Source organism: Sarcophilus harrisii, chromosome X (genome assembly GCF_902635505.1).
Source record: "Sarcophilus harrisii chromosome X, mSarHar1.11, whole genome shotgun sequence".
Classification (NCBI taxonomy): domain Eukaryota; kingdom Metazoa; phylum Chordata; class Mammalia; order Dasyuromorphia; family Dasyuridae; genus Sarcophilus; species Sarcophilus harrisii.
In genome coordinates, this window is record NC_045432.1 from 42,321,305 (window position 1) to 42,347,550 (window position 26,246).

Below are 26,246 nucleotides of genomic sequence, written 5' to 3' on the forward strand. Positions count from 1 at the left end.
CATTTCTCTGATCAATAGTGATTTGGAACACTCTTTCATGAGTATAATGTTTTAATTTCATCATCTGAAAATTATCTGTTTCATATCCTGACCATTTATCAATTAGAATGGCTTGATTTCTTATAAATTAGAGTCAATTCTCATATATTTTAAATGGGTCCTTATCAGAACCTTTGACTGTAAAAATGTTTTCCCAGTTTTGTTTCCTTCTAATCTCCTGCATTGGTTTTGTTTGACAAAAACTTTTCAATTTGATATAAGTCAAAATTTTCAATTTTGTAGTCAATAGTGATCTCTAGTTCTTCTTTGGTCATAAATTCCTTCCTCTTCCACAGGTCTAGAGGTAAACTATCCTATGCTCTTCAATTTATTTATGATCTCATTCTTTATGCCTAGATCATGAACCCATTTTGACCTTATCTTGGTGTACGGTGTTAAGTGTGGGTCAATGCCTAGTTTCTCATACTAATTTCAATTTTCCCAACAATTTTGTCAAATAATGCCTTCTTATCCCAAAAACTGGGGTCTTTGGGTTTGTCAAACACTAGATAATTAAGGTTATTGGCTGTTTTTTCCTTTGAACCTAACCTATTCCATTGATCAACTAGTCTATTTCTTTGCCAATACCAGATAGTTTTAGTAACCTCTGCCTTATAATATAATTTTAGATCTGGTACAGCTAGGCCACCTTCATTTGATTTTTTTTTCATTAATTCCCTTGAAATTCTTGACCTTTTGTTTTTCCATATGAACTTTGTCGTTATTTTTTCTAGGTCATCAAAATAGTTTTTGGGAAGTCTGATTGGTATAGCACTAAATAAATAATTAGTTTAGGTAATATTGTCATCTTTATTATATTTGCTCGCCCAATCCAAGAGCATTTAATATTTTTCCAGTTAGTTAGTTCAGACTTAATTTGTGTGGAAAGTGTTTTTTAGTTTTTCTCATAAAGTTTCTGATTTTCCCTTGGCAGATAGATTCCTAAATATTTTATATTATCAGTAGTTACTTTAAATGGAATTTCTCTTTGTAACTCTGACTGTTGGATTTTGTTAGTGATATATAAGAATGCTGATGACTTATGTGGGTTTATTTTATAACCAGCAACTTTTAGCAGCCCTCTTTGTAGTGGCTAGAAACTGGAAACGGAGTGGATGCCCATCAATTGGAGAATGGCTGAATAAATTGTGATATATGAATATTATGGAATATTATTGTTCTGTAAGAAATGACCAACAGGATGATTTCAGAAAGGCCTGGAGAGACTTACACGAACTGATGCTGAGTGAAATGAGCAGGACCAGGAGATCATTATACACAGCAACAACAAGATTATTCAATGATCAACTCTGATGGATGTGGCTCTCTTCAACAAAGTTGATTCAGATCAGCTCCAGTTGTTCAGCAATGAAGAGAGCCATCTACATCCAGTGAAAGAACTATGGGAAATGAGTATGAACCACAAGATAGCATTTCCACTCCTTCTGTTTTTGTGCGCTTGCATTTTTGATTTCCTTCTCAGGCTATTTTTTTACCTTATTTCTAAGTTTGATTTTCTTGTGCAGCAAAATAACTGTATGTATATGTATACATATATTGTGTTTAACATATACTTTAACATATTTAACATGTACTGGACTACCTGCCCTTCTGGGGCAGGGAGTGGAGGGAAGAGAGGGGAAAAGTTGAAACAGAAAGTTTTGCAAGGGTCAATGCTGAAAAATTACCCATGTATATATCTTGTAAATAAAAAGCTATAATAAAAAAAGAAAAAATTATCCATGCATAAGTTCTGAAAATAAAATAAAAATGAAAATTTAGAGTAGAAAGAGATTTCCTCAGCCTGAGATGGTCAGGGAAGACTTCTCAGAGTAGCCAGGATTAAGCTGTCTGTTGAAGAAGAGGTAGCGTTTGGAAGGGTGGAACTGAGGTGGGAAACATCTGCAGATGAGAGAGTAATGAGGGGGGAAAGCATGGAGGTGGGAAAATGAAAAATATGTCAAGGACTGACGAAGAAAATACACCCTTTATGAGTTCATGGGAAGGTTGATTGGAGAGAGGGCCAATTTAGCTTCTTGGTGGCCTTTCTACCTCTACCGAGTGGGGGTTTCCAGTGGCTGAATCATATGCACATTACTAAAAGGTTTCCTGGGGGTTTATACTGGTGTGTTTGGTTTCACCATTAACAGCTTAAAATTTTTACCAATGGGAGCAGAACAAAGTGAGGGAGATGTAAAGTTACCTACTGGTCTTGGCCAGATCAATCGGGTGATAAAAATCAATCCCACTCAAAGTCTTCTTCATGGACAGCAGATCCTGGGGGAGGATTGCCTCAGTCTCCTGGGTCTGTTTCTTCCTCTACATAATGAAAGAGCAGGACTAAAAAACCTCTGAGGTCCCTTCTGGTTCTGGATCGCCATTCCCATGATGATGCATAATTCCTTCAAAACGCTCCTTCCTTCACTTGAAACCATCATGGCCCATGAAGTCAATATCAGGGTTATGGGATTCTTGGGTGCCCAAAACCTCATTTTCTTTCCGTTGTGGATGCTACTGTAATGTCCTCTTACTCGAGCAGCCCCATCCCAGCTCACAAAGGCCGGCCCAAAGCTCTCTATCGTTCCAGTAGAGCTCAGTGGCCAGGGATCCTAAGACCTTTCTCAAGCAAGTTGTCTATCCCACATGGAGTGGCCCTAGATGTAACTCTAAGAATCCAGCAAGTGAGTCTGCACAAGTGGGCAGAGCTCCCTAATATCCTGGATTTAGAGAGCAGTAAAACTCAATTAGCATCATCTAGGGGAAAGTTTTACAATTTACTGAGCAACAGCCTCAGGGTAAGTGGTATTCCAATCCTCGCCCACAGATTTAGTGGGCAGGGGAGAGGAGTGATTATGGACAATTAACAAGACTCCCCCTCTCCCCAGAGAATTCTTCAAAGGGAAAAAGGATCAGGTAGCTAGTAAAAGGAGATCTGGCCAGGCGAGGTCAGAGCTCAAGGGTAATCAAATTCTCCAAACAAGAGTCACTGATAAGCTGGAAAACGTCCAGGGAGAGTGAAGGGACTTGAGGGTTTGTTTTGTTTTTTTATCACAGGAGGATTTTTTTGAAGGAACTATTCAATTCAACAAGTAATTCAATGAATATTTATTAAGCACTTATTATGTGCCAGGCACTGTGCCAGATCATGAGAGGCAAAAGACAATTACTACCCTCAAGAAGCTTAGATCTAAAAGTGCTTAGCCTACAACAGAGAAGACTCATGAGCACTCAGGAGAGATGTCCTCAAGAACTCAAGGAGCTACTATATGGAAGAGGGATGTGACTTATTCTTCTGGACCAAGGGAGCAGAACCAGGAGCAATGGGCAGATGATGAAGAGGAAGATTAGATTTTAGGTCAGCCATAACCTCCCAACAATTAAGAGCTGTCCAAGAGAGGCTTGTGCTTCCCTGGGAAGCCATTACCTTACCTTGTCTCACTGAAGGTCCAAGAAGAGGAGGCTGGAGGATTTTTTAACTGCTGGAGAGGCAAGAGTTTGAGTGCATAGCCCCCTAAGGACCCTTCCCTTCTATGAGTTATTGGGAGTACCTTCCTCATCATCTTCCCCAGTGGTGCCCTTGGACAGCCTCCAAAGCTCAGTTTTTGACCCACCACATCTAGATGAGGTTTTCTTGTTTCCAGCCTCCAAACGATCCCATCTCCTGGCTGAATTCTCATGTCTCCCTCATCCTCAAAAGCACTCATTCCATTGAACTGTCCCTTCAAGCTACTGGCCCATTTCTGCAGCCCTCGGTGCTGGCAGTGGGTTGGGACCCTGTATAATCAGCACCTCCACTTCCTGTCCTGGTTTCTAACTTCTCCTTGATCTGCCATCCGACCTCCTCGTTTGGCCCAAACCGCTCTCTCCAAAACTCTCCATGCCATCCATTGTTAAATGCCCATTTTTTCTCCCCCCTCATCTGTCCCGACTTCTCTGCAGGCTTCTAGACAATGGATCCCCTTCTCTCTAGCTTTGAGGTGACATTTCTCTCTCCTTGTTCTCCTCTGGCTCGTTCGTTAGCTCTTCAGCCAAGTCACACCCAATCAACACGGCTGTTCCCCAAGACCATCTCTGGCTTTCTGCCCTCCCTCTACACCATCCTACTTTGTGAGTTCAATTGGCAGCCCAACACAGGGATCTATCTAAGCATCCCGCCTTGATTTCTTTCCTGGGCTTTAGTCCTGTAGGATGCTTTTCTGATGTCACACAGGCCTCTCACATTCAACTTATGTAAAACAGAACTCATCGTCTTTCCCCCAAACCCTTCTGAACTTCCCTCTCACTGGCCAAAGACACCACCATCCTCCCATCACCCAATCTCAACCTCAACAGCATCTCTGATTCTTCCATCTCAGTCAGATATCCATCTAGCCGTTTGCTCAGTCTTGTCATTGCTACCAAGGGACGCCATTTCCCACAACAGTGCCTTACACTCACACAGCAGTCATTGCAGTACAGATGCTCTGACCCCACACCCAGATAATGACTAAAGCCTTCCAGTTAGGCTTTCTGCAATCAACTCTCTTCCCAACCCAATCCAATCCCTATTCGATTGTCAAAGTGACTTTCCTAAAGAGCATGCCCCTCCAATTGCGTGAACCCCAGTGGCTCTCTATTAGCTCCAGAATCAAATAAAAAAGAAAAAATGGCTGGCATTCAAAGTCTTTTGCAATCTACCCCTCCCCACTCCCCGCCCCCAAGCTCTTAGCCATTCTTCCAGATATGTCGGCCTACATGCTTTCACCACACATTGACACTCCATCTCTTACACTTCCTTGCATTTCCACCAGCTGTGCCCCATGTTTTGCATGCTTTTCCTCCTCACTTCATACTCCTCACTTCCTTCAAGATTCCCCTCGAATTTTACAATCTGTGGGAGGCTTTCACCACCTCCCTCCCTCCCTCCCTCTCTTTCTTTCTCTCTCTCTCTCTCTCTCTCTCTCTCTCTCACACACACACACACACACACACACACACACACACCCCAATTCCTTCTAATCTCTTCCCTCTGAGATCATCTTTGATTTACACAGAATCCATCTTTTTGTACTTCATTATTTAGATATTGTGCCCCTCATAAGACTGGGATTGTGGAGAGAAGGGAAGGTCCTTTGCCTGCAAATATCTGGAGTTTAGCACATAGCCGCACACAGAAGAAATGTTTTCTTGATGCTTGCCGGTCAACTGTTCCCCCCAAGTTGCTCAGACCCCATCCCAGATTTTGTATTTGTGTACAAGTGCCTTCACTTGAGAGAATGTAAGCTTCCTTAAGGACAGGGGCCATTTTGGTTTTTTCTCGGTATCTCCAGGGTCTCGCTTAGCATAGTGCCTGGCACATGTAGTAGGCGCTTAATAAATGTTTACTGACTGAATGACTGACTAGAACAATCCCTGGCCACTACCTGTTGAGCAATTCCTTGCCATATAGCCTAAGGAAAGGATGTGGCAGAGAAGAAAAAAATATTGGGACTGGAGTCAGGTGGCCTGGATTCAAATCTTGCCTTAGTCATTTATTGTGTGGCCAAAGGCTAAGTCATATAATAATAATAATAGTAACAACAACATGGTTAACACATTTAGCTCTTATGATGGTCCAGGCACGGAGCTAAGTGATTTGCAACTATTTTCTCATTTCACTTTCACAAGCCTGGGAGGTATGTGCAAATATTTTCCCCATTTGGTAGATGAGAAAATTGAGGCAGACAGTGACATTCCCAGGTTCACACAGCCAGAAGTATTTGAGGCTGGATTTGAACTCATTTCTTTCTGATTGGGAGCTCAGCACCCTCACTGCCATTTAACCTGCGGCTCACTTCCTCACGTAGAAAATAAGACTATTAGACTAGATGGTCACTTGGGTCACTCCAAATTCTAAAACTATAATTTTTAAAGTCCAGAGTAATAACAAATTTTCAAAGGTTGCTGACAAGTATCTATATAGTGCTGCATTCGATCAGTCAGTCAGGGAGTGAGATAGTATTCATTTCCATTTTACAAATGAGGAAAGTGAGGCACAGATCAGTCAAATGGCTTGCCCCAGGGTCCCATAGCTAATATGTGCTTGAAAGTAGACAGAAATAGACTAACTTAAAGGATCATGGGAAATGAAAGTTGGGCTTACATGATGCTTTGCTTGCTGAGGAGCTCTTTGACAGTGATTACTCAGTAGCTATCTCCCACCCCTTAATGCCTCTTCTGTCCACCCAACACACACACACACACACACACACACACACACACACACACACACACACACTACTTTAGCCAGGTCTCCTGCATCACAGTATCCTAGATCTCAAACTAAAAGGAAGCTCAGAAGCAAACTAGTCCAATCCCCTCCTTTTCCAGATGAGGAAACCTGAGGCTCAGGGAGGTAAGGTCACTTACCAAAGTCATACACAGGATCACAACTCTTTCCACTGGACATATGTTTCCCCAGATGGGCAGCACTACAAGGAGAGTGCTCCTGATGTTATACCTGGGGCTTTAAAAAAAAAAAGGGGGGGGGGAAGCTGCCTACTCAGAAGCACCTGGCAATGTCAGGCCTAGAAACTAGCTCCCCTGACTCTAAAGCCAGTGGCCATGCTGAGAGAGGAGCCAATTTGCCTTTCCTTTCAGAAAGGCCTGGAACTGAGGATATCTGAGGGTAACCCAATACTGGATGGGTGCTAAGGGTTGCAAGGGAGAAGGAAGGAGAGGGGGAAGAGAAGAGAGGAGAGGACATAGGCACGTGGCTACCCCAGCAATAACCCAAGGTCTGAGGCCCGGCTTCCTGGAACCATGACACCGTCTGGGACCACAATCTCAGCCCTGCCTCCCTCCTGAGTTGCTGCAATGTGCTCCTTGCTCTAATTACACAATTGTGTTGATGGCCAGAGCTGTCCTCTCCTCTCCCCGGCTGCTTCATTATCCTGAAATAGCTATGTTGAGAACATCCACTGTCTTCCAAGAGAGCGGCCTCCTTGCACGGCATTCAGGGGAAAGGGTGCCAGCTGCCCAGCCCTGGCAAGGTAAATTCATTTTGCTGCAAGCGACAAGACGACCGAGGCCCCCAGAAGTCATCCTGGACGCAGCCCGTGAAAGAAGCCTCGTCATAGCTCAGCAGAGAGCAGCTCGGGGCCAAGTTTCACCTTTGGAGACAACTTTTCGGTGTTGCTTTTTTCGGCAGGCAAATCACAAGGCAAACGAGAACACGGAAACTGGTCACGGGCTCGCCCGCCAGACACCAGAAGCTGAGGAGACTTGTTGACCAAAGTGAGGTCCGGCTCCCTGCTGGCCTCCCAAACCAGAGCTTCTAGTTCTAGGAGCATCGCCCACTCCCACCCCCCACCCCCATGGCTTTAAAGCCAAGCTTTCAGAGTTCACGTTGTTCTCAGATCTCCAAAAGCAAAACCCAAGTCCAGAAAGCTCAAGTCCTCCGGAAGCATTCGCGCTCACTGGAAACCCCCTAGGCTGAGTAAAACATACAGAGCAAAATCAAATGGAAAAACAAGCAGGTCAATTTCTCTCCCCTTGTCAAAGCTGAGATCAGAGGGGTTTCACGAAATGGAAGCCAGGCAGCGCAAAGCGTCTTGTTTACTTAATATTCTTTCAACAGCCAGATAAATATTTTAAGAAGCCTGGTTGTTTACTCATGCCCGAGTCCAGAGCTGCAGAAATGCCACCTTCCTTATTTGGAAGGACGGGGGAACGGCTCCCATCTCGAAGTCAATTTCACCTAGAACCGTCGCAATCGGCTTTTCGCTTTTAATTGTTGCTCTTAAACATGGGTTCTCCGACACACTGAAGCCCAGCTACATGATACCCAAGTTTGAGAACTATAATTAATATGCTTGTTCAAGGAGTGCATCTCTCTTAACAAGATATATTTTTGGAAATATTATCTAACTGAAGGGCTGCATAAATAGTTGGGCTTAAAAAATCAACCCCAAGCTTTTATTTTTTTATTTAAATGAGTTATATAAGAATTCTAAAGGCTCCTTCCTTTAAGACGCCTTTTTATAAAGGGGGGGGGGGAGTCACTAGACAGTCAGAGCGGCTAATAAGGGAGAAAAGGCCAGGCGGCGAGTCCCATGACCGAAAACCATCGAAGGAACTTCCTTAGATCTGGAGGAGCCGATGACATCTGTTGACAAGATGTATGGAGGAAGAGAAGAGAAGGAGAGAAAAGGTGAGAGAGCCAGAAACAGATGAGAGGGACAGATGAGACAGACAGAAAGCATATGCCACGTAAGAAGGACAAAAAACTAAAATAAAATAAACAACATGAGTCCTACCGGGAAGTCAATTAAGAATGAGGACCCGAAACTCAGGTGTAACAAGCAGGAAGAAACATGAGCCGAAAATCAGCAACAGCCCCGGCGCCCTGGCTGGGTGAAGCTCCAAAACGTCATCCTCACATGCAACTGCCAGGACACTAGATTTCAGGATGCCGGAGGAAGGAGCACTGACCTTACATTTGGTAGCATCCTGCCTAACACCAGCTAGTGTGACTCAAGTCAAATTGCTTACTTTCTCTGAGGCTCAATTTTCCCTTCTGTGAAATGGGAGGAGAGATAATTATGATGATAATAATACCTATCTCCTTAGTTGCAAATCAAATCAAATATTGTGTGTAAATTTTGCAGACCTTAAAACACTACATAAATTTCAACCATGATTATTATTGCAGAATTTGGAACACTGTGAGGTCCCCTTTACTCCCCCATTAAATCTTATCTGGATACTTGATATACTCCACTAGTAGAAAGGCAACTAACTCTTTGAGGGCAGAGACTATTTCTTCTTTGCATCTACGGCCTCACGGCCTTATTGTGAACCTTGCCTATTGAAGAGGTTAAATGGATAGGAACTAGCCCAGTGACGTGGGGAGCTCTCTGATGAGGAGACTCCCCTCTATCACTGAGATCAGTACCGTGACTGCAGTTCAGAGGCTCAGTGTAATCCAGGGTCCCTCTAGGTAAAATGGTGGACATGTCTTCTGAGCTTTGAAGCCAGCTCTCTATACTACACACAGTATATATATATATATATATATATATATATATATATATATATATATACACATATGTACCCTCCAAAATGAAACTGGTCTAAGCTGAATTGAATTGGAGTGGCCCTATATGGACAACAGGAAGAGATGGAAGAATGAGGAAAAGCACAGAGGAAGAAGACAATGGTTATAACTTCCCATCTCGATTCACAGGGGGAAGAGACTCTAGGACTAGGTTTTTGTATTACCTCATAACTCATTGTTATATCCACACTGGTCAAAAATAAAAGTCCCCAGTCTCCTTGGGGACAAAGTCGGCTGTCTAGGGAGAAAGATGGTCTCTTATTTTGAAGGAGTCAAGCTCTGCTGGAGAATTCTCCCTTTCCCCTCTCATTTCTTTATCCTCCTCCTCAAAATGTCTGATAATCTGTTATTAAAGTCACTCCTTTGGGTCAAGGCTAAGCATTTACAGAAATCCTTAGTTAAAATGCAAATGGAGGAGGAGGGGGATAATATACATTTAGTCAAGATCTGTTAACACCTTGGTAAGGATTAGTTTTAGGGGAAACTTTCCAAGGTGCTAGATCAGTGGTGTCAAATTCAAATAGAAAATGGGGTCACTAAACCATGGTAAGGATTCCTGTAGGCTGCATAACAATTTGGAAAATCACATTAATATTCCCCATCTTTTATTATATTTTTATTTAATTGGCTATTTCCCAATTGGGAATTTTACATACATATATATAATCATATTATATTATATTGATTGGTTGATTTATAATTCAATATATTATAGCATATATTATATATAGTATTTTATATACATGTATATATTAATCAAGCTCAGACAGTATTCAGGAGTGCCGTGGGCCACACACAGCCATGGGCACATAACTGCTATAGAAACTGGAGGGAAGAGACCACGGTGGATAAGTTGGGATGGGACTGGTAGCAAGAGACAGGGACTGAGTAGATATGACTCCATGGGGAAGCCATTCAATAGACACAGCTCTTAAGCCCTTATTTTGGTGCAAGGCATTATGGAGCACCAGAGATGGAAGATGAAGGGCACAGGAGTGGACTTAGCTATCCCTCGGACAGATAATGAACATTTATTAAGGGGCTATGATGTATCTGGCTTTCGCTGAGGATGAAGCTGAGGACACAGAATGCTGGGGAAAGGAAGCACATATGGGGCGAATAGAAAGAAAAAGATACCAAAAGGGGAGGTCGGTCAATGAGTACCAAAAACATACTTCCCGATTCTGTTCAAGCCTGCTGAGAGCCATTAAAAAAAAGTTTGACTGGCCAATAAAGGGATGTTAATTCCACTCCAACTCTTTCTGCTCTTTTTCTCTGGGTCTAGGATAGGGTACAGAAAGAATGCTGGAAAATTCACTACCTGTGCAACCCTTGGGAGACATCAGAAATGGCCTAAATCACCTCGTGAGAGCTCTTCAGAATGAAGGAAAAGAGCCAAGAACCACACGGGCCAGCCCACCCTCCTGGAGGTTTCAGACATGTCAACACGAAGACGATGCCAGCAGACTCTAGGGCCGCTGCCAAATTTAAGACAATCAGCAAGGACACCTACTAACCCCCGCTTCTTCTGTCAGAGGGAAGAACATTAGGCACTGACACCCACACTGTCTCCATTCCACAGTCAACATCCAATGTAATATCAAAGGGCAAAGGGAGACAGGGTTCAGGAGAACCCTGTAACAAGGCTCTGAAATATACCGCGCTTCAAGTCTGCACTCCAACGGCCCCAATAATTAATGTATATTATTAACCTACATCTCCAGAAAGGGCCCATGTACAATACCTACGCGACGGGACAATATGGTGTTGGAAATAGACGGCTGACTTTGAATGGATTCAAGTCCAGATTTTGCTACATATTGGCTAGGTGACCATGGCCAAGGCATGGCTCCAGGCCACTGATTAAGACTAAATTGCAAAGAAGAGTGCTTATTTGCATTGGTGGAAGGAACTTCCTTACCTGGGAATTCTCCATACAAGGAAATCAAAGGTCTAGTCTCTATATCTTCACCCAAAAGCTTGCCTCTTTTTTAAGGAACAAACACTTTCCTACACAAGACAGGTGCTGCATGGAGGGCTTTGACATCCAGTTCATCAGGGGTCTAAACTGGAGGGGCAGCTTGCTACCATACTGCCAGTTGATACACTCTTTGCTGGTCCCCGTGTTTTTGTCAAGTTGGTCAGCATCTGGAGGAGAGAAACCCATGGAGGAGAGGAAAAGGAATCACGCCAGCAGAGAACTGGCCAAAGGAATCGGGGATATTTAATGGAGAGAAAATTGGTGCTTGCTTGGGTAAGGAACATAAGAGCAGTCTTCAAATATCTAAAGAGTTATCACATGAAAGACAGATTAGACTACTTCTACCTACCTTTCCAGCCTTAGCTCATGCTAATTGCCTTAATGTATTCCAGCCTTAACTCATGCTAATTACCTTAATGCATTCTGAATTTCAGCCAAACTAGACTCCTGTCCATATTCAGCTCTAATCTGTTTCTCCCTCTGATTTCCAGGCCTTTGTTCTCCCCTATCCTTCAACCATAAAATGGACTCCTCTCTACCTCCATTTGCTGAAGTCCCATCCTTCCTTCAAAGCTCCGTCCAGTAGCTACCTCTTTAATGAATGAAGTCTCAACAGAACTTCAGAACTCAGAGGCTTCTGAATCCTTATAGCCCAAACAATACCCTAAGCAGGACCTCTCCCTATAAAAATGCCCTCTAAAGGGTCAGCCTTTATTTGAAGGTTTTAGTACAGAAGAACCAGATACCCTTTGAGGGAGCCCATCCCATTTTTAGCTATCTCTTGTTGGGAACAAATTTGTGCTGATGTCAAGTCTAAATTTGCCCCTCTACATTTGCCACTCCTAGATCTGTCCTCTGGACCCAACACAGAAAGTCAATTTCCACACCAGAGAACTTCAAACACCCGAAGGCTGCTACCCTATCGCTTCCCATCCGTCCCCTTTCACCTCCCTTCCAACCCCAACTAAATCTCTTCTTCTCTGGGCTACCAACCAAGACCTCATTTGGCAGAGCGTCTATTCCTCCCTCGATTCTCATCACCCTCATCCACTTTATCAATATCATCCCCAAAATATGACACTCAGAAATGAATACGCTACTTTTGACATGGTTTGACCAGAACAGGCTACAGAAGTGCTATCTGTCCATCCAACAAGCATTTAGGAAACACGACTAGATGCTATAATTGCAGGGGTGGAGAGATTTCACAAGGGAGCAGAAAGACAAAAAAAAACCTGTCTGTCATCAAAGACCTTATGTTGACTGGGGGAAATAATATTTATATAGAAGAGTGAAGCATACAATAATATGAGGAAGGAAAGAGAACTAGTTACAGGGATATATAAGGAACATTCTATAGGAGGTCATATCTGAACTGAGCAATGAAAGAAGCTGAAGAAAGAAAGAAATTCCAGGCACAACAGGAAGTCTGTGCAGAGGTTTAGTTAGAGGCAGGAAGTGTAGTGCCAAGCTCAAGCAAACAGGCCTGTGTAGGTCTACCTAAGTCTGAAAGAGTAGGTAGGAGCCACAGAGGGAAAGGTTTGAAATGCTAAACTAAGGATTTTCCATTTGATCCTAGGTAAAATAGGGAAGCACTTGAAATCTCTGAGTAGGGACATGGTTAGACTGGGGTGTTAAGGAGATTACTTTGGCTTTTGCATGGAAGGTAGATTCTGGAGATAGGAGAGAATTAAAGAAAACAAGAAGTGGATGAGGGCTTGGAGGAGAGTGAAATACATGTGGGTGAAGAGGATAGATGCGAGAGATATTAGATATTGGGCAGAATTAGCAAGATTAGGCAATAGCATAGACTGGTAGTGAGGGAGAATCAATCAAGAATCACTTCGACATTTTGAACCCATGCATGGTAGAATACCATGCATGGTATCCCTGAACCAAGAAGATGTGAATTCAAGTCCTGCCTTTGATGCATAGTCAGGAGGACATCAATGAAGCTCTTTGTGTGTGTGTGTGCTCTAGAGCTCAGTTTCTTCAACTATGATTCGTGACCCATACAGGCTCTTGGAACTGAATGTGGGCATGCAAAATTATGATTTCTTATCAGTAAATGATTGATCTGTAGACCTATTTAACATATCTGTATGCCCAGGGTGGCATAAAAATTCTTGGGCAAAAAGGGTCCAAGAGTGAAAAAAGGTTAAGAAGCCCTGGCCTAGAATAATGTTGTCCAAGTTAGATATAAAGGGGACTTTCAAATCCTTGCACAAGCATCTTTATAGGCAGTATATTGACTGTGCTTCAAAACACAATATTATCTATGTTTTATTGTACTTGTTTAATTTGTTAATTATTTCATTATGTATTTCCCAATTATACTTTCATCTGGTTTGGGTCATACTCGAGACTATTGTGGGCTGCTTGCAGCCTGTAGGCCACATATTAAACATCTCTGCTTGGGCAACTAAGACCGTAAATTGCAGAGAAAATGCCCACCTGCATTGATAAAGGGAACTTCCGTACCAAGGAGTTCCCCATGCCAACAAAATCGTAATAATTTTGGCCTTATCCCTATAAAGGACTTACTGTTCTTAGATTAGCAGCAGACCGCTTGTCCCATTTATGGGAGGTATCACGGTGCGGTACGAAGAGGAGTGAATCAGGAATCAAGAAAGATCTGGGTTCAAATATTACCTCCGCAAACAACTAGCTCTGCTAACATGGGTAAGTCACAACCCATCAGATCCACAATTTCCTTGGATATAAAGTGGGGAAAGGGACTAAGAGTACCTAGGTCATTGTAAGTATCAAATAACATGGCTGTCGAGCATTCTGCAAACCTTAAAGCACTCTATTAATGTCCACCATTAATATCATCATCATCATCTATCTCTATCACCACCAGCATCTAGAATATTAGGCTGAATTTAATGGAAAGAGATTTAGCAGGGATCCATGTGATGTACTAGACTACCAAAAAATTAACCTCATAAATATATGCAGGAGGAATAATTGGACTGTGATTGTTCTGGGAAAGATCTTGGGAAGGGGAGTGTTCATGAATCATAAGGCCCAATACGAGTCAACAGAGTGATATGGAGCCACAAAAGCTAATGTGATCTTGGACAGCACTAAAAGGGGCCAAGCTTCCAAGAACTGGGGTGGGAGTGACAGTCCCCCCTGTTCTCTGTCTCCTTAGATCTCTTCTGGAGGTCTGGCTTTAGTCGTGGTGCCACAGTTTATGATCATCAGATGACTTCACATTCCTCCCTCTCCAACTTCAACCCAATAATTAGACATTCGATTCTACACTGCCCTTGGGTCTTTAATCCCTTTCTCCCTTATCCTATCACACATCATCTCTTCCCAAAACTCAACTCTGTACAATTCCCAGATTATTCACAAGCCCCTAAATGAAGCTGGAGAACTGGCTACATTACCAATCCATGATACCCAACCTCAACTGTCCTCTCACTGCAGCAAGATAGTCCTTTCTTTCCTCCCTGATTGTTTATCCCACTTGGCTACTCCAAACCACCTCTTCTCTCAACTTCCCTTTATTCCCTCCTCCCTCAGCTGAGAACCATGTTTGTTACTTTATTTTTTTAAAAATAAGATATTCTCAGTCATTATTTAAAAAGATTCAATCAAAAGAGAGAACTCTCCATTTTATGTCAGCCATATTAATACTGTTGGAGATATATGTACATATATGTATATATGTGTGGGTGCATGTATGTCTATCTATATTTATTGTTACATGTTTTGTACCCTCTCTTAGGTTCTGCTGGGTACAGGACAATAATGTGTTTTTCTTTTTCTATTTTTCTATTTAAATTTTAAATAAATAAATACATAGATTTTTTTAAAATCATGAAAAAAGAGATTATTTAATGTGAGTGACCTCTTTTCCCATTCTCTTTCCCTTAAAATCACCGGATACCACCTCCCACTCTCTTCTTCTCTCCCTCAGTCTGACAAAGAGATGGTTCTTCTCCAACTCAAGACTAACCCCTCTCTATAGCCGCTTGTTCCCATGTTTCCCCATCTTCTCTAGGAGAATGCATCCTCATTCCTCTCCCTCTCTCTTCAGTTTCCCCCTATCTGCTGCTTCCTTCCATATGGCCTTCAACATTTTCCTTAACTTTGCTAGACTACATCATATCCTTCACTATATCTTATATTTCATTTCCCTTTCTCAGGCCACTTCTTTGAAAAAGTTGTCTCTACTTGCTACACTTCGTCTCCTCTCCCTCTTCAACTTTTTCCAATCTTATCTCCCACCTCATCACTCAACGGAAACCATCCTCTCTTAAGTTATCAATGATCTCATGATTGCCAAATGTGATCATCTTTTTTCAATCCTCATCCTTCTCTACCTATTCATCACATACAGCGCCATCAATCACACTCGCATCCTTGGGTTTCTCTGACACTGCTCTTTGCTGTTTCAGTTCTTCCTTATCTCACCACTCCAAGTCTCCAAAAAGACTGGCTAATCAGCCAATCAGCCCCATCACACACCCCTAGCTGTCAGTATTCCCCAAGGCTCTATCCTGGTGTCTTTCCTTAGCTTTCTCTGTCATCTCAATCTCTATGCAGATGATCAGCAGATCCAACATCAAGGACCAATCGTCTTTTGAACCTTTCAGCTGGGCTAACCTAGAGACCTCTTAAAGTCAACACACTAAAATTAAATTTATTAGCTTCTCCTTTAAACCACCTCCTCCTCTTTCCAAACGCTGGAAACACTATCATCCTACTGGTACCACGGATTTTTCCCTTGGGTATCATCCCAGACTTTTTGCCCTTCCTCATCTCACATAGCCAATCACTTACCAAACTCTGCCATTTCTATCATCACAACACCCCTCCAATCCAATCCCTTTCGTCTATTCAAGTAGCTACTGCCCTAGATCAGACTCTCCAAACCTCTCACCAGTTACCACAACAGCCTCTTAATTAATGTCCCAGCCTCAAGTCTTCCACTGCTCCAGTTCATCCTATACAAACTGTTGCTAAAGTAATTTTCCATAAGTCAAGATTTACATGATACCCCCGTCTGACCAACTCCAGCTGCTTGCTGCTGCCTCTAGAAGATAAACACCACTGCTTGTAGTTTGGAAAGCCCTACACACCCCAGCCCCAATCGATCTTTCGAATTTCACTGGATAACTACTTCTTCCTCTGCACTCAGAACCAGCCAGACTAGGTTTCTCTCTATTTCTTACTCACCATACTCCCTTCTCTGGGCCTCTGTCAATGCCGTCTCCCATGCTCAGAACACATTCACTCCTTCTTCAAGGAGTAGGCTCCTCTCTTCCTTGCAGCTTAGGCACCACCATGTCTTACACAAAACCTCTCCTAATGTCCCCGGGCAGTGCCCTCTCTGCCACTAGTCATATACCTTTGCATGTATGCCGCTTTATATTTAGATAGTACTTCTTATCTCCATTATTAGAATGTAAGCTCACTGAGAATAGTCACCGGTTCATTTTGTGTACTTGTGTCCCCAAGGCCCAACACAAAAGAGCCACTTGACAAATACCACTGAACCTGGAGTGTGTCCAGAGGAGGAAAACTAGGATGATGAAGGGTTTTGAATAGAGGGGATATGAAAATCCACTGTAGGACCTGGGAATAGTAAGTCCAGAACAGAAAAGACCTGGAAGGAACATGATCTGTCTTCCAAGTATCTGAAATGTTGTTGTGGGAAGAAGGGATCAGGCTTGTTCCGTGGGGCCCCAGAGAGAATCATGAACAATGGGGTGGACCCAGCAAGAGGGCAGTGCCAGTGAGAGCTGTCTACAACAGAACGGCCTGCCTCCACAGGGGAGGAACTCCCCATCCACCAGAGGTCTTCAAGAAGAGATGCTAGAAGCCCTTGGTGGCTATGTGATAGTGAGGCTTCCTTTTGCTTCCAGGTTGGATTACATGGTCCTAAGGACCTCTCCTGAACTGCAAAATCTGTGATTCTAGAACTCTGCTTCATCTCAGAGGGCAGAGCTAGGGGCAACTTGTGGCAATCACAGAAAGAAAGATTTGGCCAAGATATAAAGGGGGAAAATACCTGCTTAATAATTAGAGCTAGGGGGCTTCTAGGTTGTACCCCAGTGCATAGAGCAACAGGTCTAGAGTCAAAAAGTCTCATCTTCCTGAGCTCAAATTCGCCTTCAGACACTTCCTAGCTAGATGACCATAGGCGGGTCACTTCACCCTGTTTGCCTCAGCTCCTCATCTGGAAAATGAGCAGGAGAAGGAAATGGCAAACCAGTCCAGTATCTGCCAAGAAAAGCCCAAAGGGGGTCACGGAGTTGAACATGACTGAAAAACGACCGAATGACGACAGTAATTAGAGCTATCAAAATGTATAAAGAATGGGCTGCTAAGAGAAGCCATGAGCTTCCTGTTGAGGGAAGGCCTCCAGCACAGGCTGCAAGACCTTTTATTGTAGATGCTAGAAAAGAAAAACCGCCTGCTTCTGAATCTCTGAGATCCCTTTCTACCTGGAGATCATATAATTCTATGATTTCCGACAGTTTATTCTAAGCAAAAGCTGTCAAAGAGGTGATATGTTTATGACATTGCTCCATTTCTTCGGGAAATTGCCCCCCTAGCCCTCTGTACCCTGGAAGCGAAGTTCCCTAAAATATTCACAGATGTGAGAAATGTCCAAAGAAAACAAAAGCACCCCCCAAAGCGAGCCACAATCAGGGGGAAATATTCATTTCAGGATGATGAAGGGGGACCCCGACAAAGTCTCTGATGGAAGTCAATCAGCCACCGACATCATCCCCTAAGCTCCCCTGCTGGAATCTAATGATGAGTTCTCTCCTGGTTGGGGAAGGCTAAGATGGGCGCCGGAGAAAGCAAGTGGCAAGGAGCTGCCCGTGGGAGATACCAATCACCAGCAGAGCTCTGCAGATTTCCCTCGGTGTCTCGCTTCCAGGCTTTCCCCCCACTGTTTTATTTCTGGGGCTGGCCCACCTCCTTTAATTGCTTAATCTGAGCAATTTGCTCTCAGTCCTTATTAGCAAACTTTGTCCCAAAAGGAGAAATCACCAGGGCGCGAGCTTTCTCGCTCAAGCCTTCACGTGCAGCTCGCCAAGATCTCCACTCGATGGGATTTCGAGGCCGAGGAGACGAATTGAACATAAAACCCGCAGCACGGCTACTCGGAGACCGAAGATTTCGCCTCCTCGCCCTAGCTCCCCAGCCAAGCTCCCAGTCCCCAAGCCCCTCTGGAGCCCAAGTGCCTGCCAACGAGTTCTCCAGGCCACCTCCTGCCTTCTTTACCTCAGCTCTCACTGTGGTCACCTTCCCTGGTCCACAGCGCCTGGCCTAAATAATAGGCTTAAGAGACAGAGCTATGGGGAGAAGGAAGAGCTGCTTAAGACAAGGCCTGTCTACCGGCCTCCTTCAGGAAGCCACAGTCCCACACAAAGAGGTCATACACCATGAGGAATACTAACAATAGAACAACAACAGCCGGGGACCTGCCCTGCTCCGATCATCTTCACCTCGGAGACACAAGTTCGATGCCGGGGACCCACAACGGTACAACTCTAGCCACACTGGGAGGGCCGCGGAGGAGGGGAGCTGTTAGCACAGCCTCTCCCTCCCTTCAGCTTTTGCCCAAGAGCACAGACCCGGGAATGTGAACGCACAGCATCTGACCATCCAATCTCTAATCTCTTAAAAAACAAAACAACTACCACTAAAAATACAATAAAAAGGTAAACTGTTAACAGTGTTTGGGTGGGTGGCTTTGCTCAGCCAGGCATTCTGCCCAGGAGTTCTTCTTACCCTTTATCCCTTGTTGGTAAAACCACTGGCTTACCACCTGTCCACAAGGCAGCTAAGCACGCTGGACTGGGAGTGACCAGTAGATTATTCTTTGATATTTTTAACATCGTGGGGAGGGGGGCAAGTAGAGGAAGAGAGATGATCAATGTCACCATGATCGATTGGTCAGATTGCAATATCCCACCCCCCATTTTTTAAGGCTGAAGCCAGTGGAGGGGGGGGACCTCGGCTAGCTCCTAACCCCGGAGAGACCAAGATGACCTCCATCAAAACCGTTTTCAGAGTTAATATAAAGTCGTGAGATGTGCCCCAGATGCAGCCACAGATGCCCCCAAGCCCGGCCGGCTTTCTGGAGCCGGAACAGCAGCGAAAGCGGCATCCAGCCGGCAAAGCAGAGAAGGAAGCCTGTCCACTAATGGCCCCGGGGCCTGCCGGTATCGCGGGGCCGCTCTGCGGGCCGCGGGCTTCTGGGAATACGCCTGGAATCTCTCTCCACGGCTCAGCAAGAGGCCCAGGCCCAGCCTGCAAGGCCGGCCGGCACAAAGCCGGCCGAAAGCGGAACCGAATGGGCAGGTTCCCGCAAGAAGCACAAGGCACGGGGACCGTTGCAAACACACCCCAAACTCCCCCGAAGGGGGCGAGAGATCTCCGAGCTGTCAAGGGCTCGGGGCCAGCAAGGAAAAGCGCTGGGCTCCGGCACACTGCGGAGGCCTCGGGCTCGGCGGCTGCCCCTCTGCGCCAAAGCCCGGCCAACGCCAGCGAGGCACCTCTGCAGGAAACCAGCGGCTGATTCATTTTGTGGGCCAGCCAGGCAAAGCTGCTTAAACAAACAAACAGCGCGCTTTCCTCCTTCCCCGGGCAGGGGAAGCCCGGCCCCTTCGGGGGCTGCTGCAGACCCCGCACCGTACCCCTGTCTGCCCTTTTCCTGATTTATAACAACAGCCTCCAAAGGGGGAGGGATTTCTGGGGAGAAAAGGTCACGGTTCGAGGCACACACCTATGAACAAAACGGCCACTGTAGGAAAATTTCCTCGAGGACGTCTTCGGGGCTGGAAGGTCTACAGAGCAACTGAGAGTAGGAAGGCTAGGGCAGTGGAAAGCCCAGAACATCAGGACAGCTTTCAAAACTACTTGTTGACTTCAGGGAAAGGAACTGTTAATAACTAAGCTACTGGCCAGCTCTTTTTGACTTTATTCATCCCCGTTTTCCTCAGCCCAGGCAGAGGGCGGGTCCCCAAGGATAAAATTCAAGATCCATCAGAATATGGTTTCTGCCCCAACCTAAGTGGGGAGGTAGCTAAAACTGTGATATTGACAATGAAATCCCCCCAAATCAATACTCTTGGATCACTACTGAAAGTTTCTTGGTTCTTACAAAAAAAGAAAGCAAATCCAGAATGAAAATCTTCCACTGCTACTCTGATGCCCTAGTATATAATATATAGTAGCTGTAAAAGATTTTGATTACTTCCTTTAAGATAACATGTTAAAAGACATGGCAAAGACTAATAGGAGCTTGAGCTTTGCCCAAATGTCTACCATTAATTCCCCAGTAAAAAAAAAAAAAAATCAACTTAAAAAAAAGGTGGTTTTTTTTTTTAAGTCCTTTGTAATTAGGCCTGAAATCCTAATAAATAAATCTCAAGTGAAAGTATGGGATGCTAAAAAAAAAAAAAAAGGTCAGTGATGTAGAGGGGAGGGGAATTTATACCTTTAGTAAAAGACTTTATTTCCTAAAAGCAAGGGCCATCTTTTCCACCACTCATGCTAGGTAATTCTACATGAGAGGCTTCAGAGCAGCCACTGTCATTTTCTTGTAGCATGTGCAGGGGTTGGATTTGATTTGATTTTTCAAAGTGGAAGGAAGGTAAGACAACACTTAAACGGGAAACTCGGTGAAAGGAATGAATTCAAAATGCTGCCCGCTACCAAGCGGAATTGCCTGGATTAAGACGGGTTTATGCTACAATTTTCAAATGTGTTTATCTATCTGGGCACTTTGTGGAAAATGAGGCTTCTGAATGATTCTCCAGTCATTCCACCTTATCACAGAAATACATATTTCAAATGCTCAGCACAACACGGACAGCCTGCTTAGCAGCCTGCTTTCCAAAGTTTACGATTTCAATTAAACCCTGCACTTAAAACCTTCAGTCAAGGGGCGTCAGCTCACATCAAGCGAGCAAAGGACAGGACCCGGAACCCCTGCAAGCCGGCGGTTTGGGTCCTCCCCCTCCCACACACACTCCTTTTCAGCCTGAGAGAGACACAATCCTTTCTCCTGAGAATCGGTGCTGATGACTTCGACAACTTTTTAGCTGGGAAGGTTAAAAGTGTTACAAGAAGCCTTCTTCTCCAGCGCCCCCCCCCCCCATATGCACAGGTGAAGAGAGAAGAGACAAAAGGTTCTGGGAAGGAGTGGGCAGGTAGCGAAGAGCGCTGAGTAAAGGAGCTTCCTACTCCAGAAAAGCCAACAGAGCAAGTCCCTGAATCCGGGCAACTTCGGGAGATCGGCCGGGTCGTTAATAATAACCCCAAATCCTTGAAAGGGAATCTCAGCCCATCCCATAATGGGTGATGTTGGGAGGGGATATAGATTAAATTGAACTAATCTGCTTGCTGTTCCCCACGTCTCCCCAAGACTCCCTCTCTACATCTCCCCACCCCGTTTCCATGGCAATTGTTACCCAATTTATATCCAGGAGCAAATAAACTGGTCCACTGCTAACTGGGGAGGGGGGGGGAACGAAGGGGAGAGGAGCAGGAGAAGGAAAGGAGCAGAGGAAGAGGGGAGGGGGAGCGGGAGAAAGAGAACAGGGCAGGGGGAGGAAGAGGAAGAGGAAGAGGGGAGAGGGAAGGGAAGAAAAAGGACAGAGGAAGGGGAGAGGAAGAAGAGAGGAGGAGGGAAAGGGGAGAGGGAGAAAGACAGGAGGGGGAAAGGGGAGGGGAGCAGGGAGAAGAGAGAAGGGGGAAAGAGCAAGGGAGAAGGAAGAAGAGAGAGAAGGGGGGAACGAGAGGGGGAAGAAAACGGGAGGGTGGCCAGCCGGCTTCTCCCCTGCTTCCCTAAGGCTGTCCATCCTGAGAGCCAAGTGCCCCAGGGCAGCCAGCAGCTCTCTGAGAAAGGGGGGAGCGCTAACCGGCAGAAGCCCGGAGGCCGGGGCTGCCAGCGGCCGAGGGCGAGACCCGGAGCTGCCCCCTCTCCCGGGCACGGACATGGCGCAGGTGGGGGGGGGGTTTAAAGGGAGCAGAGCCTTTGTTCTCCCTGGGGTGACTGCTCGGAACTGAGCGCCGAGTCTGCGTGGCCGGAGCGGGACTGGGGAGCAGAGCGCCCGCCGGTCCGGCCGAGCCGGGGACGCGGGGCCGGGGGCCCTCCTGGGCCGGGGCCGGGCTTCCCGGGAGCCCCGGAGCGAGGCGGCGGCACGAGCCGGGTCCGGGACGGACTGACGGCCTCGGGCGGGGGAGGCGTGCCCGGCTGGCTGGGGCCGCTTTCTTTGTTAGGATCGGGCCGACGGAGCAGACTGCGGAGCGCGGGGGCCCTCGGGTTGCACTTGTCCAACGAACACACACATACACACACGCCCAAGCACACACATGTACACACGCACGGGCGCACACGCCGAGCCCGAGCGCGGAGCAGCGGCGGCTGCAGCCCTCCGCTCCCCACCTCGTCGCCGGCGCGGGGCCGGAGAGGGCGGCACCGAGAGCCGAGAAAAGTGTCCGGGTCCCGAGTTTGGCTGGAGGCTGGCCCCGGCGCTCGGCCCGACCCCCGGCCCCCGGCCCGAGCCCGCCCCCCCCCCCCCCCGGCCCGGGCCCGGCCCCCCGGGGGAAAAGGTCAGCGCCAGCTCCGGCTGGGGAAAAGCAAAGCTCCGAGCCCGCAAGGGGCGGGGAGGGGAGGGCAGGGCGGGCAACGGGAAGGGCGAGGGAGAGAAGGCGAGGCGGGGTGGGCGGACTTACCCTTCGAAGCATCTTTCTCTTCCTTGGGTTTCATCACCTTGCCACTCATAGATCCCAGTTTGATCACGGAGCTCGCCCCGAGGAACTGAAGCCCTCCCGGATCCGGCCGGACGCGGAGGGGGGTCTGGCAGCGAGGGAGAAGGCAGGCAGCGCCCGACAGCCGACCCCGGGGCTCTGGCTCGGGCTCCGCTTGCCCCCACAGCCTCCGCCGGTGCCTGCAGGAGAGCGGGGAAGGGAGAGAGCGAAGCGGGGGGGTGGTGAGTGAGGCAGCCGGCCGCCGCCGCTCCCCGGCACCCACGGGAGGCGTCCGCAAGAAGTGGCAAAGACAAAAGCGGCTCCTGCCTCGGTGTCGCGGACTCTCCCCCCTCCCTCCCGGTCGCTCCCCGTCTCTCTTTCTCTCCCTCCCCTCCTCCCCAGCCCGATGCCACATCGAGAGCCCGGGCGAGAGCGCAGCCGGGACTCCCAGGCTTTCTCCGAGGGCCACTCACCGCAGCTGGGGCTCGGGGAGCCGGGATGGGAGGGGGGAAGGGGTCGCCGGCCCGGACAGCGCCTGCCCGGACCGGCTGGGGGCAGCGGGACCCGACCCTACCGGGAGGGGGGGGCGCCCGAGGGTGCGACAGGGCAAAAAGAGCCTAAGGCAGCCTAACCTCAAATGACAACAAAGACAGAAATGTGCGCTTCCCAAGCCCCGCGGCCCGAGAGGGCAGGCACTGTTTGCACATGTGCCGAGCAACGTGTGAGCCTGTTACACCGCAGAGCCTGGGGGAGTGGGGGGGGGGAGGCAAGCGGGGCGAGCCGTCCTAGCAGCCCCTTCCTCGGCTCCTTTAGTTGTACGAACAGTTAGGCGGGGTGGAGGGCACGGGAGGGGGGCGCCCAGCCGCCAGGCTGCCGCCCTTCCTTACCTGGTCTCTCTCGGACACCCACACCCCCCGGCTCCGGTGTCGCCAACTCTCCTCGCTCGCTCGCTCGCTCGCTCGCTCGCTCCCAGCCAGCTGCGAAGCCCCAGCAGCAGCGGCGGCGGCGCGTTATATATAAACGGGAAGGTGTGGGCACGGAGAAGGGGGGGGAGTTGGGGGAGGGACAGGACCCACACAAAGCCGCCGGCTGGCTGTAGTAAAGCAAGAGCGCGGCAGGGGCGCGCCGACGTCAGCCTAGCCCGGGTGGGGAGAGAACCTGGCCAGCCCCCTGCCTAGGGGCCGCGGAGAGGGGCGCAGGGGCGGGGGCTGCCCGCCTGCTTGGCTCTTCGGCCCCCTCGGCTCGGCTCCGCCCTCCTCCCCCCTCTCTCTTCGGGTCGCCCTTCTAGGGCAGGGTCTGGAGCTGACCACCAGAGGGGGCGGGCACCTAGACAAAGACCCTCCCCCTCTGCCCCCTCTTCCTCTGCCCGATCCCCTTGCCACCCTGCCCTGCGGCTGCGGAGGTCCCCGGAGGTTAGGAAAGCGACGTGTTTTCGGGGGCACCTGCGTGTGTGTGTGTGTGTCTCTGTGTGTGTGTGTGTGTGTGTGTGTGTCTCTGTGTGTGTGTGTGTCTCTGTGTGTGTGTGTGTGTGCAACAGATTTGCACCAAGAGGCAGAGAGAGTCGCCAAGCCTCCACCAAGTGGCAATGCCTTCGCTAGCCATCGAGGTTCTGGCGACAGAAGGGCTGAGCCCGCTGACGGGGGAGCCGACCCCGGAGCCGCCCGGCCCCCCGAAACCAAGCTCGCCCGTCTTGTTTCCCCGCGCCTGCCGCCCGGCCTCCGGGCCTCCGCCAGGGCTGCGTTCGTCCGTGGCCAGGCTGCCCTTCCCGAGGAAGCCGAGCCGGCTCCAACTTGTTGTCAACTGCTTGGGCTGGCGACAAGACGGGCGCCTTCTCCTGCGGGGCTCGGGGTTCGAGGGGAAACGGAGAGCTTAGGACTAGAGAAGGAAGAGCCACACTTCTTTAAGGATGGAGGCGAAGGGAGCAGGAGAGCCAGGGTAAGGGCGGGGTGGGCACCGAGGGGGATCCGCGGTCCCGCCGCCGCCAGGTTCTTTTCCGGGGGGGGGGGGCGCGACCCTAGAACCGAGTGGCCCAGCTGCAGGGAGGCCGATTTCGAGTTCTGTGGGCCCCGGCCGGGGAGGCGGCGGCGGCGGCGTTCGGGCACCAAGGCTCCCACCGGCCAGGGCAAAAATCTCCAGGACCCCAGGAGCCGTCATGGAGGGTCTCCCCCCGTGCCAGTTCCCCTCTGTGCCACGCAAGTCCCCCAACACACACCTTAATTCGATTTAGTTAATGGCATTAAACTGGGCGCAGACATCATATAGATGGATTAGTCCTAGCGAAATCCAGGCAGTAACTCAATTAAAAGAGCCTGCTGCTGCAGCGCCAAGGACCCGGGGATGCAGCTGCCTCCGCCGCCAGGGTTGAAAGGTGGGCAACCCTGGAAACTCAATTTGCAGCCTCCTTCCTCGATCTGGAGGACCTGGAAGGGAGGAGGGGCCGCCTTTTCTTGTAAATTCTATCAGGAAACTTGCTTGATGACAAAATGTCATTGCCCGACCCGATGTTTCCCCGTTAATTAATAGCAGGACTCCGAGAAGGAAGGCCACGGGAGAGCCTGTTTCTTTAAAGGGACAGGATGGAAGGGAGGGAGGAGGAAGCAGAAGATCCACAGGGGAAGAAAACTGGACCGTGGGGGAGGGGGCGGCAGGTAGGGAAAGAGGCCCGGAAGCTTTGAGCCCGGCCTGACATTTTCTCCTCTGTTTCTAGGGAGGGGAAGCGGGGATCTTCACCTTGCTGTGCCCTGGCCCCCTTTTGGCAGCCAGTGGATGGCCTTTAATCTCAGAAAACGAAACGCATGGGAACTAGGAGTTATAGGAAGTGAACAGAAAGGCTGAATTCAGGCCCCTTCTGAAATCTCTCTGGGGCCTTAACCGGGGACCCAAGCCCAAGAGCCTCTCCCTAGTGGACAGCCCACCGCAGGTGGAAATTAAGACCTGTCCCAGCTTCCAGCCTCGCGAGCCAGCTCAAGTGGCCAGACCTTCCTCAGCCTCCACAATCCTCATCTATAAAATGGGAATAACTATGATACCCACCTCCCAGGGTTGCCATAGGAATCAGAAGAAATAATACATGGAAATTGATTTGCAAACCTTCAAACCATGTATCAGTGTGAGCTATTATTAACGGAAAAAGAATAGCAGCATTTTCTCAAGGCTTTTTTCAAAATTCCTGCCCTCTGCCCAAATGTAAACATGGGAAGGGGGGAGTCAGAAAAGGGCATCGTTTCCTTTTTGCTCTCTAATCCCAGAGCTCAGCATACTCCATGACACACAGTAGGGGTTTAATAAATGTTAGATTAAAATAATTTCTTTTTCATGAAAAACCAAGATGGAAACAAAGCGTGAGCCGGCCTGTCAGACCTTAATTGTCTGAGTCTTCTTAACTCCTTCCAAAACCACACAGGCCGTACATGCAGG

The 26,246-nt window shown here is 47.9% G+C and overlaps 1 protein-coding gene across 2 annotated transcripts in view; it reads right to left on the minus strand.

Annotated features, from left to right (window-relative positions):
- The window catches only part of FGF13 (fibroblast growth factor 13), a 518,205-nt gene extending 494,403 nt beyond the window's left edge, over positions 1–23,802 (minus strand). The window contains exons 1-2 of one of the 2 annotated variants that reach the window (XM_031944885.1): positions 23,717–23,802; positions 22,815–23,029 (exon numbers count right to left, since the gene is read on the minus strand). In XM_031944885.1, the coding sequence (XP_031800745.1) occupies positions 22,815–22,863 (49 nt within the window). In that variant the 5' untranslated portion in view covers positions 22,864–23,029; positions 23,717–23,802. The remainder of the gene's footprint in view (positions 1–22,814; positions 23,030–23,716) is intronic. The other variant, XM_031944883.1, reaches the window with a different exon arrangement.
- Between the last annotated feature and the right edge of the window lie 2,444 nt (positions 23,803–26,246).